Below are 13878 nucleotides of genomic sequence, written 5' to 3' on the forward strand. Positions count from 1 at the left end.
CCCCCCCACCCATGTCCACCCCCCGCACCGTCCTTCCACAACCTCTTCGCCCTGGAACAGTCGGCCCTCGAACGGGTCCTCTCCGCCCTCTGGAACCGCACTGCGGCTGCAGAGGCTGCTGCTGCCGCCGCCTCCCGCTCGGCGGCCGAACTGTCGGCGACGGTTACGGCGGCGGCGGCCGATGCTGCGGCGGCGGCCGATGCGGCGTCTTCGGCTCAGCACACGGCGCTTGTTCTCTCGGCTCAAGTCGATGATCTGGCTGCTCGTCTCGCTGCTGTCGAGTCGGCTCGCGCCGCCGAGGCTGCCCAGACCGACGAACGCGCTGCTGCTGCTGCTGCTGTTGATGCTCGCCTCGACGCGCTGGAGGCCCGCCTCGCCCGCGCCGAGTGCGGAGAGGAGATGCTGTCCGAGCTTGACTCGCTGCGGTCCAAGGTTGACGACCTGACTGCCAAGCTCGCCGCCCTCACCATCGACGATCTGGTCGAGGCCAAGGCCAAGGCCGAGGCCATGGCCATTGTCGAGGACGATGGCGAGATCCACCACTACGAGTCGATGGCTCTCTCGGGCGAGCTCGTCATCGAGCCGCCTCGCCTGCGGCACTCGCGCTCGCGGGAGGGCTTGTCGGCCTCGCGCTCGCCCACCTCGGCGCCTGCCCGCGCCCCAGCCACCGGCCCGTCGAGCCACACCCCGTCGACCGCTGCCTCGCTTCCGCGCCCGCACGGAGTTACTCTTCGCCCGGGCATGGACATTGTTGGCGCCGACGCTGCCGCCGCCGCCGCCGAGACCGACGACGACGCCGCCGCTGCCGCCGCCGCATCCGCCGCCGCCGCCGCCGCTGCCGCCGCCGCCTCCGCCGCCGCCGCCTCTGCTGCCGCCGCCGCCCACCCATCGGGCCTCTCGCAGACACTCTTGGACGCCCGCCTCGCGCTCGCCGCCCGAGACTCGGAGGCTTCGCTCACCGCCATGATGGAGGCTTTTGAGGAGAAGGCCTCGACCCAGTTGCACTCGTACGCCTCGCTCAACGAGACCGTCAACGTCAACCGCGCCGCCCTCGAAGGCGTCCTTGCCGACGTCGCTGCTCTGAGCGCAGGCCTGGCCTCAGTCGCCAAGGCCGCAGAAACCCGCGCTGCCATTGACGCGCTTGACGCCAAGCTTCGCACCCTTGCCGAGGTCACCAACACCAACGTCGAGCTCCTCGCCCGGACCTGCGCGTCCAAGGCCGACGCTGTCGACGTCGACCACTTGTTTGACACCCTCATCACCCCGCACGACGCTGATCCGGGCTCGCTCGCCGGTGGCCGCATTCACTTTCGCTGCATCTCTTGCAACGCCGTCCACCCCTCGCTTTCAGGCTGCGCCTCGCCGGGCTTTACTCGCTCCACCGGCCTCACCTTTGCCGACGGCTCCGCCGCCCATCCGCTCTTTGGCGCTGACAAGAGGCCTTACCGCCGCCCGTCTCGCCCCGCCACCGCGCTCCTCTCCACCACAGACTTTATGGCCCCGGCCCCACCGGCCGCCAGCCCCGCCACAGCCTCGCCGCGGGCAGCCGCACACGCCGCCGCCCGCCCGGGCTCAGCCCCGCTCCATGTCCCCGGCCCGCGCCTCGCTTCGCGCCTCGCCTCGCGCGGCAGCTGACGCCTCACAGCGCGGTCACATTCATGATGTCCTTGCGAATCGACGCCATGCTGCCGCGCGACACCGGCCGCTCGCGGAAGCAACACAGAATGATCGACGCGAGGTCAAAGTTGATGCTCTCGGGAATCGGCGGACGGAAGCCCGACGAGATGCGCGACGCCACCTCCGCGTCGCTCATTCCGGGAAACGCATTGGCCGACGTCGCGATCTCCAGCAGCAGCACTCCGTACGCAAAGATGTCTGCTGCCGTGCTCACCACTCCGTCGTTGAGCACTTCGGGCGCGTCATACCGCGTCGGCTCGTGCCGCCGCTTCTCAATCGCAAGCCCAGCTCCGCCAGACAGCGGCAGTGGCGGCGGCGCCTGGCCGGCCTGCACCTCGCGTTTGTACCGGATCGAGACCAGCCCGTAGTCGGTGAGGAGCGGCGTGGAAGAGTTCTGCAGCAGCACGTTGGCTGGCGAGAGTGCCCCGTGCACCACCCCGTGCTCGTGGAGGTATGCAAGGCCTTTGGCAATGCCTTGCATGATATTGATCCGGGTAAAGATCGGCATTTCCACCTTGCGCGGTCCGAGCAACGCGTTCCACAGCGAGCCGCCGTCCACAAAATCAACCACAACCACAGGCCGGGGCGGGTCAAAGCACGCCGCCTTGAGCGGGAGCACGTTCGGGTGGTCGAGCACCTTGAGCAGTGCCACCGTCACTGCAAAGTCGATTGTTTCCTCTGCCCGCATCGCGTGCACCACCCGCTTAAACAGCACCGTCCCCTCGCCCCACCGCACCTTGTACGACTCGGCCGTCGCTCCAAACGTGTACCGCGTCTCAAACACATGCTTCGGCGGTGCGGAAATAACCCACGCCTGTCCCCGCGCAGTTGTCAGCCCCAGCTCGAGCGTCGTGTAAGCAAACCGTGTTTGCGACGCTGGCGCAAGCACAAGTGACGCAGACGGCAGCCCGTAGTCGCCGCCGGTCTCGGTTGCAATGCCTTTCGACATGTGGATGCTTTTCCGCAGCGACACATCGTCGCCGCCTCGCTCGTGCCGCCCTGCCGAGCTCTCCTCAGAGGTATGCCGCGGCTTGCTCATCGACAATGACACAGAGCACGAAGCCGACGCTTCGCTCACACGAGTCATGGGCACACCGCTCGCAGCCTCGCCACTCCTGGCCGCCTCGCCGCCTCTGTTGGCAAACAGCACAGACCGCGTCTTCCCGCTTTTGGTCATCCGTCGACTCGTTGTGCTTGACACAGTCCCAACCTCGGTCTCGTCACCGACATCACCATCATTGCCGCCGTCGCCGACGACGCCTCCGCCGAGTCCAGGATCCAGAGAGGACATAGGCAGTGAGACAAGCGCGAGTCCCGCCCCGCCCCCACCGCCATGTACTGCCTCAAAGTCGACCGGCCGCGCCTCCGCCTGCAACTGCATCATCCCATGCTGCGTCGGCACCAGCTCGTACGCCGTTTCCCGGAGCTCGTGCACCGCTTCGAGTGAGAGCACCTTGCTCACCATCGTCTGCCCCGGTAGGCACACCGTGAGCATGTGCTGGCCCTGGTGAACAAGCTCGCCTGTGTAGCCGTCGTCCTCGCCAGCTCCCTCGTCGAGACCTACCACAGAGCTGTCCATGGTGCGCCCAATCGCGGGCCCGGGCGTCGGCTCGGGGTTCTTCATCTCCGCAACCCCGATTGTAGCCACTGTCCGCAGCCGCAGCCCGCGGAGCACCACCACGCCGTCCGAGTTGACCAGCGGGCCAAACATCGGGTGCAGGAGGAGCTCGTGCGGCCACGGGCAGTGGAACATGGCCTCGTCAAAGGCTGTAAGAAACTTCATCGCCCGCGCCACAGACGCAAACATGATGTACACCCGATCAATCGAGAGCCGCCACACAAAACCGGACGAGACACTCAGCGCTGCCCGCACCATTCGATGCATCGTCCGCACAGCCTCGGCAAATGCCGCAGGCAGTGAGTCAAGTGCAGCTTGCAAGTTGGCCACTTCGATCATGACCAAGACAGACCGCCCGCGCGGCCGCGCGTCCACATGCGGGTACACCGGCGGGCCAACCACAGACTGGATCTGCTCCAGCTCGTTGACAATCGCTGTCAGTCCGGGTCGAGCCTCAACGTCTGCCGACCAGCACATGAGCATCAGCGGCACCAGAGACGGCCGGTTGTCAAACGTCGACGGCCCCAGCGAGCTCTCACCCCGGACTGGCTTGCCCACAGCAACATCAAGCGTCCCGTCACCCGGAGCCAGCTCCGGTCGCAGTGTTCCGTTGATGACCCCGAGCGCCACTGCGTCGGGCGAGTATCCGCTGTACGGCTGCCGCAGCGTCACGATCTCCCACACCAGCACCCCGTACGAGTACACGTTCGACGCAAACGAGACTGGCGCGTTGGTACTCAGCACCTCGGGCGCCGTCCACGGCCACCGCTCGTGCATGTGCGCCTCATGCGCAGCTGCCGCACGCGCATGCACCTTCCTTGCAGGCAGCACCTCCAACGCTTCCATGCCAAAGTCGGCAATCTTGGGAATCCACGATGCAGTGAGGAGCACGTTGTGGGAGGTCAGCGAGTGGTGCACAATCCGTGCTCGCCGTAGGTACCGCAGGCCCTTGGCAATACCCGCCGCAAGCGCAACCTTGAGCGATCCAGCGAGCTCCATGTCCGGGGTGTGGAGCACGGACCAGAGTGAGCCGCGCGGGACGTACTCGGTCACCACTGCCAGCGGATTGAGCGCGACGCCCATGAACAGTACCAGGTTCGGGTGCCGCAGCGACGCCAGCATTCGCGTCGTCCGCATAAACTCCTGCATCCCTTCGCTCAGCTCTGACATCGACGCCAACGCTCTCGTCTCGCTCGTCGTCAACGATGCCGCCACATTGTTGATCCAGCTCTGCGTCGGCAGTTGCGCCTCTGTCCCCAGCAGCCCGGCTCGGCTCGGCTTGCTGGCAAGGTGTGGAAAGAAGAGTTTGACCACCGCACGCGACGCACGAAACGTAGCCCGGAACACCTCTGCCCGCTCGCGGATTGCCAGCGACGTCATCAGAATAAGATCCGAGTGGTCCACAAGCATCATCTGCGTCTTCGGATTGCGCGCCCGGCTCCGCTGCCGCGTAATCATCACGGCCGCCACCATGCCGGCGAGGCAGAGCACACCCACTGCGAGTCCGACCCCAAGCACAACCATCCGCAGCGGTCTGTTCGTCTCGCTCGCCACAGCCCATGGCTGGACATACCGCAGCGCTACGACTTGAGAGTTGACCAGCGTCTGCGTGTGAACGCCTGCCCACACCGTCACCTCGGGCCGCTCCGGCAGTACAATCGGCGCCGAGTACTGCTCAACGTCCGGCGAACCCAGGACGAGCGGAATGTTCTTGAACGAATACAGCACCATTGCCTGCTCATCGAGCGCCATCAGCTCAATCCGCGTCCCACGCGCAACAACCCCAGGTGGCGGCTCCGCAAACGGCGGCGCTGCGACACCAGTTGTCACCTCGCCCCGAACGCCTTCCAATCGAGCCAGAATCGTACCAGACTTGGCCACGCTGAAATCGGTCGAGTGGAAAAAGAGCGAGAACTCGCGGCACCACGCATCCCGCAGTGCTGCAGGCGACATTGTCAGGCAGAGCAGCGTCGTGAGCTGGCTCGACTCGTCCCGCATCGTCTGCACCACGCGTCGGGTAGCACGCATGGACGCCGGTGCGACCACCTCTGAATCTACCACCGCCGGCACCCCATACATGCCGTTGGCCCAAAGCGCTTGCGCCATCGTTGGCGACAACGCTGCTCGGACCACTTCTTGCCGCACAGCCTCTACCGTCGCCTTGTCCGACTCCATCGGCGCAAAGTCAACCGGCAGTGCAATCACAACAAAGATGGCGAGACCCGTGTTCACGCCTTGACCAGCAGAAAGCTCCGGAAAAGCAAAGGCCTCAACGTCGGCGAGCACGCCTTCCGGCAGCGAGAGAGCGAACCCGTCCCAAATGATGGTCATGGCCGAGACACCGGTGAAAAACGGAGCCCGGCCCTGCTCGCCGTCGACATCGCGCGGCTGCGGGTGGTAGCAGCGCGCGTTGCGGAGATCTTCCAGGACGGCAAGCACCCGCTCAATGCGCTCGTCAAGAAACGAGACCCGCCCGCCGCGCATCTCATCGAGCAGCGCTGAGCCGTACAGCCGCGTAGCCACAATGTCAAACCACATGCTGGCCATCACACCCTCGACTGCCGACCCAAGGTCGAACGACGGCATTGTGATCGGAATGATGCCAAGTCCGTCGAGAGTGCCACACAGCGTGAGCAGCTCCTCGTACGACGTCGGCGGTATGAGGTCAAATGCGTCCAGAACCGACCGCCGGTAAGCGATAGAAACGCCGTCGAGCACCACAGGCGCTGCGTAGTACGACCGCGGATTCGGGCTGCTCAGCAGCGGTGGCCACTCAGAGGCCAGAGGCGGCACAACTGGTGGTGACGGCACTGCCTGGGGTGGCCACTCGGTCCGCAGCGAGACAGCCATCTTGGGCTGGGCTGCCTGCTGGAACTCGATCGACTCGTACACGTCGCCGGTAAAGAGCTGTACTTCCCGCAGCACCGGTGCAAGCCGCGGCATCACGCTCACCATAACGTCGTCAAGCGGCGCAAAGCCACCGGCTGCCACTGTATCCAGAAAGTTGAGCGGCGAAGGAAAAGCAAGCGCGGCGAGCGTGCCCCGCGGCCGCCATGCTGCAGCCGCCACTGCAGACGGCAGGACAGAGACTGACCGCCCGAGCGTAATCCGTTGAGAGTTGGCCGCCAGATAGTTGTCGGGGGGATCTAGATACAGCGCAAATGTGGTGTTGGGCAGGCTTGCCCATCGGCTCCGCACCACACTCTCCAGAACGACCGCAACTGCCGCCTGCGACGTCGGAGCCGTGATGGCCAGCCGCATGTTGGCTGCCACCACCGACGGTGATGGCCCTTGTCCATCGACCCACCCGCCACATCCGACCACCATCACCACCATCACCACCAGCGCACCGCCGAGACTTGCCGACCCAGCAGAACGGCTCCATCGGCTTCTCTGCTCTATCCGACCTGTCCGACAAGTTCGACAACTCCGCCCTGTCCGGCAACTCCGACAACTCCGCCCTGTCCAACAATCAGCCCCGTCCCCGTCCCCGGCCCCGTTCCCGACCCCGGCCCTAGCTACACGCCATGTTCCGCCACTCGCCGCCGCCCCCACCGCTAGCTACACGCCATGTTCCGCCACTCACCGCCGCCCCCACCGCTTCCACCGCCCCACCGCCAACACAACCAACACGACCACCACCAACACGACCAACACGACCAACACGACCACCAGTCCAGAGCCAGTCCTGGTCGCCCATGGTATGTACCTTGGGCTCGGTAGTGCTTGCAAGCTGGCAGGCGGTCGAGTCAAGTGTTCGTCACAGTCTCGGTCTCATTTGCTCCGCACCGCTCTGCCCCGTCTCCTGCCGACCGCCATCCGTCGGCGTTTTGGCCGCATGCAGCGACTGTGTCATGTATTACACAGATCTACGGCGTGTAGACGTCAAAGACATGGTCTGGGTCGGCGACGGCGCTGACAATGGCGTCAGTGGGCGCGCCGATTTTGGCCAGATGCAGGTCGGTTGGCTGGACGCCAGCGACGGCCTCGTCAAAGAGCCGCTCCCAAGCGCGAAGCGCGGCGGTCCGCTCATAGATCGAGTCCTTGACGGTGGCGATGCGGGCGCGGATGTCGTCACCGACGCCATCAACGTTGCTTGCGACGCGGACGGCGCGGTCGACGTAGTCGGTGCGCGACTCGGCACCGAGCACGTCGTCGAGCCCGAGGATGCGAAGGAAGCCGAGGGTGCAGCGGCCGGACATAAGGCTCGGGTGCGGGAGCGAGACAACAGGCGTGCCCATGTACAGCGCCTCGAGCGTAGTGGTGTATCCGCCAAACGGATACGAGTCGAGGATGACGTCGGCAGCGGCGAGCATGCCGAACCACTGTGGGCCGGTGAGGCGCGGGAGGACGACGACCCGCTCCATGAGCTTGGCCCCGAGCGCCTTGGTCATTCGCCGGACCAGGATTGCGTCCAGATCCGGCGACGAGTAGGTCTTGAGGAGGAGAACGCCTGCCGGGTCAGCCTCGAGCACAGCCTTAAAGGTGACGTCAAAGTCGGGCGCGAGCTTGAACTGCGTCTGCGGACAGGCATAGACGTGCGCCATGGGCGGAATAGTCGCCGCCAGCCCGAGCTCGGCCCACAGCTCGAGGCGGTCTGGCACGTTCGCCGGAAGCGTTGGCGGGTAGTAGTACAGAAAGTCTGGCAGCGTGATGAGCGATTCAGAGTAGTTTTCCTGCGCCTCCTCAGTCTCAAACGCCGCGTACGAGACAAAGTAGTCGATGAGCGGGAGGCCGGTGGTGGACGCATGCCCGTGGGTCGCGATCTGAATTGGCGCCAGCCGCTCCATGCCGAGCAGGTAGTTGCCCGGATCCATGCCCACAGACGGCCACACAAGGATGTCGAGCTTGGCGTCGGCAATCGGCTTGCGGAGGCCGCTGAGCGTGACCTTGGGCAGGTCGAGCCACGTGTCGGCCCGCGCCTTGATCCGCGCCCGGAACCGGTCGCCCTCGTCGGGCTCAAAGTACGTCTCGCGGGTAGCAAAGACCACAACCTCGTACTTGTCACGGTCGAGATGCGCAATGGTGCCGGCGATAAACTTGCCCACCGAGTGCGAGCGCAGGTACATCGAGACAAAGCCGACCCGGATCCGGCGCGAGCCCGAGGCCGCGTCGGCGAGCGCCTCGCGACGCGACTTTCCGAGGAGCCATGGCGCGGTGTACGGAATGTCCGGCGACGACCGGCCCACAATCGCCGCCACTTGCTTGATTGTCTCCACGTAGTTGACACCATGGTACGCGAGGTAGTAGTGCGGGACCGAGAACAGCTCCTTGAGCGGGTTGTTCATCGCAATCCGCTCACCCGGTGACGCGTGATAGAGCGTGTCCATCGCCGCCACGTATGTCTTCCCGGCTTGCTCCTGCTCGTCCTGCGACGAGTAGACAAGCGGGAGAATGTCGGCCATGTGCAACCGCAGCGCGTCCTCAGTGTGCATGGCGAGCGACTTGGCAAAAGCCCTCTTGGCCTGCGGAATGAGGCCCTGCTTCTCATACACCATGCCCAGCGACCGGTACGGCTCAAACAAGCCGTCCATCTTGCGCTTGATTGCTGCCCGAAAGTGCCGCTTGGCCGCGCCCAGATCGCCCTGCATCTGCCGGATGTTGCCCACGTTAGAGTGCGCCACCGTGGCAAAGTTGGCGAACCGGACCGAGTCGGTCCCCAGCTCGATGGCCTTCTCGTACCATACACCGGCATCGTCAAAGTAGTGCGACCCGCGACCAGACTCGGCCAGCGAGGCGTACGAGAGGCCGAGGAGGAAGGCGGCTTGCGCGTGCTTGGGCAGCGTCTTGAGCGCTTTCTTCAGCTTGGGAATGGCCTCCATGAACCGGCCCTGATTCGTCAGCGCCTCGGCCGCCTGCACCAGCTCCTCGCTTGGCCAGTGTGTACCCTCTCGCGACTCGACATCATACCGTGCGCCCCCACCACGAGTGTACCCACTTGCCGGGCCTCCCGTCTCGGCTCGCGCCTCGCCGCCAGCTGCAGTCGCCGCACCACCGCCTGCTGCCCGCCGCCGCGCCCTCCGCCGTCCAGCGCACTCTCCCACCTCTACCAAGCACGCCACCGCCACCCACACCACCAAAGCTACCAACAGAGTCTTGCGCAGCATTCGGGTCTTTGTTACGTTGTAGAGGGGAGGGGGAAGAGGGGGGGGGGGGGAGACAAGTGGTTGAGCGTGAGCATGATCGTGATCGTGATCGTGATCGTGATCGCGGCCGCCATCGTCATCGTCATCGTCATCGCCATCTTGATCATGTTGGTGGCTGGTGCCAGAGAGGGCCTGCGGTAGCAAAGATGGTGGCCGTAGCCGTCACACATCATCGCAGTCGTTGTCGTTAACGAGGTGGAGGGGAGCACAGGCGGTGGTTGTCGTCGACGTCGTCGTAGTCGTGACGGTGGCCGTTGTCGTGAGATCAAGAACGTCATGGCCATCACGACCGCAACTTCACTCTGGCCCCGATCTTCACTCTGGCCCCGATCCTGATCCTCATCGTGATTCCGATCGACATCGACATCGTCATCGCCAACATCATCGCCATCGCATAGACACAGGGCCACAACAGCTACGGCCAATCATCACGCCATTCACTGCCTGGCCTCACAATGCAAGTCGTCCCAGGACGATGGAAGCACCGGGGGGCAACCGCATGCCGCGTCACCAACAGCCACTGACACGCAGCCATACCGTCACTACGAGGTACTCTAGGGAAGACCATGGGCCTTGACGCAGGTGCGGTAGGCGTCAAAGTGGGCCTTGCACACCCGCCAATCAGTCGACGTCGAGTCGGTCATGCACTTTGTGGTTGCCGCGTAAGCCTCGGCACAAGCTGATGGCACCGCCGCATCACCATGCCCATCGAGACCAGGGCTAGCGCCTGCTCCGGACGGGCTCGGGCTGCTCGTCATAGACGACACATCCCCCGTCGGCTTGCATGCTTCGCACTCGGGATTCGACATGGCGGTGGGTGAGGTGGTCGAGGTGGACTCTTTACTCGCGTGGCGGCTTGCAGAAGTGCCAGAGACGGCTCAGGCAAGGCTGGCGGGAGGCGGTGCGATCTTGGTGAGCTCATAGAACAGGACGTAGCACTGCTTGCAGAGAAGCCGGTAGTACGGACCGGGGAAAGCCACGGCAACGACCTTTTCTCCGTCGTCGGCAAGATCATCAAACTTGAGCCAGGTGACGCTGCCGTCGGCGGCGTCGTGCCGGACGTACGCGTAGTAGTGGCCACGGTTGAGCTTGCGCCCGGTGTGGCACACCGCCGACCGGAGCCGGAGCGTGTACTCGCTGGCGTCGAGCGCGTCGTCGAGATACGGCACCTCCGACGGCAATATCTCCATCGGGACCTTGACTCGCCCGAGGAGTTTGACGAGCTCGTTGTTGAACCGCTTGACCACGATCGGGATCATGATCGGGACTCTGTCGGGCGCCAGGTCGGTGCCTGGCGGGACAATGACCTCGGGCGGAACAAGCTTGTTCTCGGCCCCGTCAAACATGTACGCCGGCTGGAGCCGGACAACCGACGACCAGACCTCGGCCGGGTCGATGGGCTCAGCGTCGTCGGCCGCCTCCAGCGCTGCCAGCAGCGCTGCCGACGGCTCGCGTTTGAAGCCCTCCAGCGGGTTGTTGTTGAGATCCTGGTCGAGCATGTAGCCGAGCGAGAACCGCCGGTCGCGCTTGCGCTTCTGCTTGCGACGCTTCTTGATCTTCTGCGGCATCGAGACCCGGATGGTCCGGAACCGCTCCACCGCTGCAGACTCGGGATCCGGCATCCCGCGGAGCGCAAACCGCCGGACGCATGCAATGTACGGCGCGCCGAGCCAGTCCAGCGCGTTGTCGAGGAGCTCAGCTGTGTCCTGCTGGAGGCCGTCCCACCCAAATAGAATGCCCTCGTCCTCGCCCGACTCCCACCCAGCCCACCGAAACATGAACCGCGTGAGCTCCATTGCATTCGCGTCGAGGAACTCACCGTTCCGCAGCCGGCGTACAACGTGCTCGCGGAGGTAGAACTGCAGGGTGCGGATGGCCTTGACCTTGGCCGCCTGCTGCGCTTCGGCGTCGTCAGAGTCCGAGTCCGAGTCGGTCTCGTCAAAGGCGAACGGGTTGAAGACAGGCTTGCCGAGCTCGAGGTGCGGCGACGGGTAGAGTAGGTACTCGAGCGCCTCCGAGGTTGCAAACATGGCAAAGAGGAGCGAGTCGAGGTAGCACGTGTTGCCGGCATTGTCCACGCCGGCCATCGCCGTCTGCGGCCGCGGCAGGCCCGCCAGCGCTGCCTCGCCGCTCTCGCCGGCCTCCAGCTCGGCGAACAGTGCCTCGCACACAGCCGTCAGCTCCGCCTGTCGCTTCAGCCGCGCTACACGGATCCGTCGCGCAATCTCGGCCTCGCGCAGCTCGCGCTGCTCCTCCAGGTACTGCGCGAGCGGCGGTGGGAGCATGCCGTGCGCGTAGGTGATGTACACATACGAGCCGCCAGCGCCTTCGTTGAGGTCCGCGGGATCCTTCAGCCACCCGCCGCTCGTCTCGGCAGAGTCAAACAAAATGTCCAGGCAGAAGATCGGCATGGCGTCGGCGGCCCGTGCGTCGGGCGCGTCTGCCCGCACTACACTCGGCATCTGCGTCACGCCGTCGTCGTTGCCGTGATTGAGGTCGGCAGGTTCCAGCCGCCAGCACTCCTCGCTGTACTTGATGCCCGCGTCCACCTCAAAGTTGGCCACCAGCGCCTCGAGCTCGGGATCCTTGTTGCGCGCCACAAACTGCGCCATCGTCTCCTCGACCTCGCCATCGCCCTCGACAGCCTCGCACCGCCGCGCCGCAATCTCCTCAGCGGTCAGGTGCGCCACGCCGGCGCCGCTCGCCACGCCGTCACCTGTTTCCGACTCGCCAGCTTCGCCGTCGTCAGACTCGGACGACTCGGACTCGTCCGGCTTAACCACCTTGAGTGCCACCAGAGGCCGCGCCGGCCCGCCGCGCCGGAACCACAGGTTGATGTACGATCCGTCGGTCTCGCTGTTGAGGTTCTTGGAAATAAACTCAAACGACTGCGCACCAAGCGCGGTGCCGCGATCAACCTTGCCCGTCACCGCAAGCTCGGTCACCGCTGCCACTACGTCAAAGAACACCGGGCTCGGCGACGGTCCGGGCACCACGTCGAGAAAGAGCCCGGCCTCCACGGCAAGCAGCGCCATGCTCCCGCCACAGACCGAGATCTCAAAGGTCGTCGACGGCGGGCCGGGGGCCAGCGCCGTCGCCCCGGTTGCCCCATCCACACACACATACAACCCGCCGCGGAGCGTCCGCAGCGCAAACCCAGAGTCAACGCACCCGTCGTCGGCGGCGGCGCCCGCAGCTTCGACCACAAACACCTCTTGCGGCGAGAGCCCAAACGCATAGTCAAGGTCCGCGCTCGGCACATGCGCCGTCACGTACTGCCGGTAGACAGACCGGAGCGCAATGGCGTTGCCCTCGTACAGCATGTTCGAGCCCACGACCCGGTAGCCAAAGAAAATGTCGTGGCCCGACGTACCGTAGTTGGCATCGGCATCGTAGCCAGACCGCGAGTATGGAACCATGCCGTAGCCTGGAGGGAGCGTGTCGCCCATGCTCCGGTCAAGTACCGCAATGTCCGCCAGCGCCCGGCCCGGCCCGTCGCGGACCACAAACAGATACGCCGGGTGCTTGCCCTCGCCGCCGTTGAGATCGCCAGGCTCGCCCGACACCGTCACCTCGAGCACCTCCATGTCAGAGGCCACGTACTCGTCGTCACACTCGGGAAACACCATGCCGATTCCGGTCACCACTCCCGTAGTGCCAGCCCGTTCGTGGCCCGCCACACGCCGGAACGCCAGCCGGAACTCGGGCCCATCGTTGCCGGCGTTGAGATCCTTCGGAATGGCAATGTACCCCTCCGGCGCGCTCTCGCCCCAAGTCGGCGAGAAGATAACCACGTCGTCAATAAAGTCGCCCTCCCGCGCCGGTACGTACTCTGCATACGGCGAGGCGTACACATCCTCCGCGTCAGCGAACACCTCACCGTCCGAGCTATCTTCACCTCCCCGACCTCCCTCTCCCAGCTCAATCGTGCCTCCCTGAGCGAGCAACTCGCCGGTGACTGCCATGGCCGCCACACGATACATGCCCGGGCCCAGCTCGTACGTCTCGACGTTGGCCATGCCCTCATCCCCGTCCAGGGCACCAAACTCATCACCATCATCCCCATGCATGTTGATACCAATAGAGACCAAGGGACCATCATCATCATCATCGTCATCACCGCCACCACCACCACCATCACCATCATGCATGACAACCAAGAAGAATGGGAGACTGCCTGGAGCAGACCAGAACACCTCCACGGAATCTCCCACAGTACTGGGCGCATTCAGCAGAGTCACACTCACACTACCCTCATCCGCCTGTCCATCCGCATGTGTACGTCCGAGTGAGGGGGGGAGGGGTGAGGGGGTGAGGGGGAGGGGGGGGGGGGGGGGGAGGGGAGGTAGGTAACGAGGAAGGTCGAGGCGAGGACCAGCCGCACCACCTCCGCGCCGAGCGCCACGCGTTCCCCGGGCAAGGTCAGCTCCGAGCGCG

At 65.0% G+C, this 13878-nt stretch overlaps 4 protein-coding genes across 4 annotated transcripts in view; 1 reads left to right on the top strand and 3 right to left on the bottom strand.

The window, feature by feature from the left end:
• Positions 1-11: 11 nt before the first annotated feature.
• AMSG_09459 (uncharacterized protein) lies at positions 12-2190 on the top strand (the record flags this gene model as incomplete). The annotated part of the gene is made up of 2 exons (XM_013898853.1): positions 12-29; positions 61-2190. 2 exons carry the CDS (start codon positions 12-14, stop codon positions 1633-1635), a joined length of 1593 nt encoding a protein of 530 aa, XP_013754307.1. The 3' UTR covers positions 1636-2190.
• On the bottom strand, positions 1657-6556 carry AMSG_09460 (serine/threonine protein kinase; the record flags this gene model as incomplete). The annotated part of the gene is made up of 2 exons (XM_013898854.1): positions 1657-1666; positions 1698-6556. 2 exons carry the CDS (start codon positions 6554-6556, stop codon positions 1657-1659), a joined length of 4869 nt encoding a protein of 1622 aa, XP_013754308.1.
• A 608-nt stretch (positions 6557-7164) lies between these two features.
• Positions 7165-9548, bottom strand: AMSG_09461 (tetratricopeptide TPR_2 repeat protein; the record flags this gene model as incomplete). Its single annotated transcript, XM_013898855.1, has 2 exons — positions 7165-9166; positions 9457-9548. The coding sequence occupies 2 exons, from the start codon at positions 9546-9548 to the stop codon at positions 7165-7167; spliced, it is 2094 nt and encodes a 697-aa protein (XP_013754309.1).
• Positions 9549-10313: 765 nt separating this feature from the next.
• AMSG_09462 (uncharacterized protein) overlaps positions 10314-13878 on the bottom strand; it is a 3915-nt gene continuing 350 nt past the window's right edge. Inside the window, exon 2 of the mRNA XM_013898856.1 lies at positions 10314-13703. Coding sequence (XP_013754310.1) covers positions 10320-13703 — 3384 coding nt within the window. The 3' untranslated portion in view covers positions 10314-10319. The remainder of the gene's footprint in view (positions 13704-13878) is intronic.

Source organism: Thecamonas trahens (genome assembly GCF_000142905.1).
Source record: "Thecamonas trahens ATCC 50062 unplaced genomic scaffold supercont1.50, whole genome shotgun sequence".
In the NCBI taxonomy this organism is placed as follows: domain Eukaryota; order Apusomonadida; family Apusomonadidae; genus Thecamonas; species Thecamonas trahens.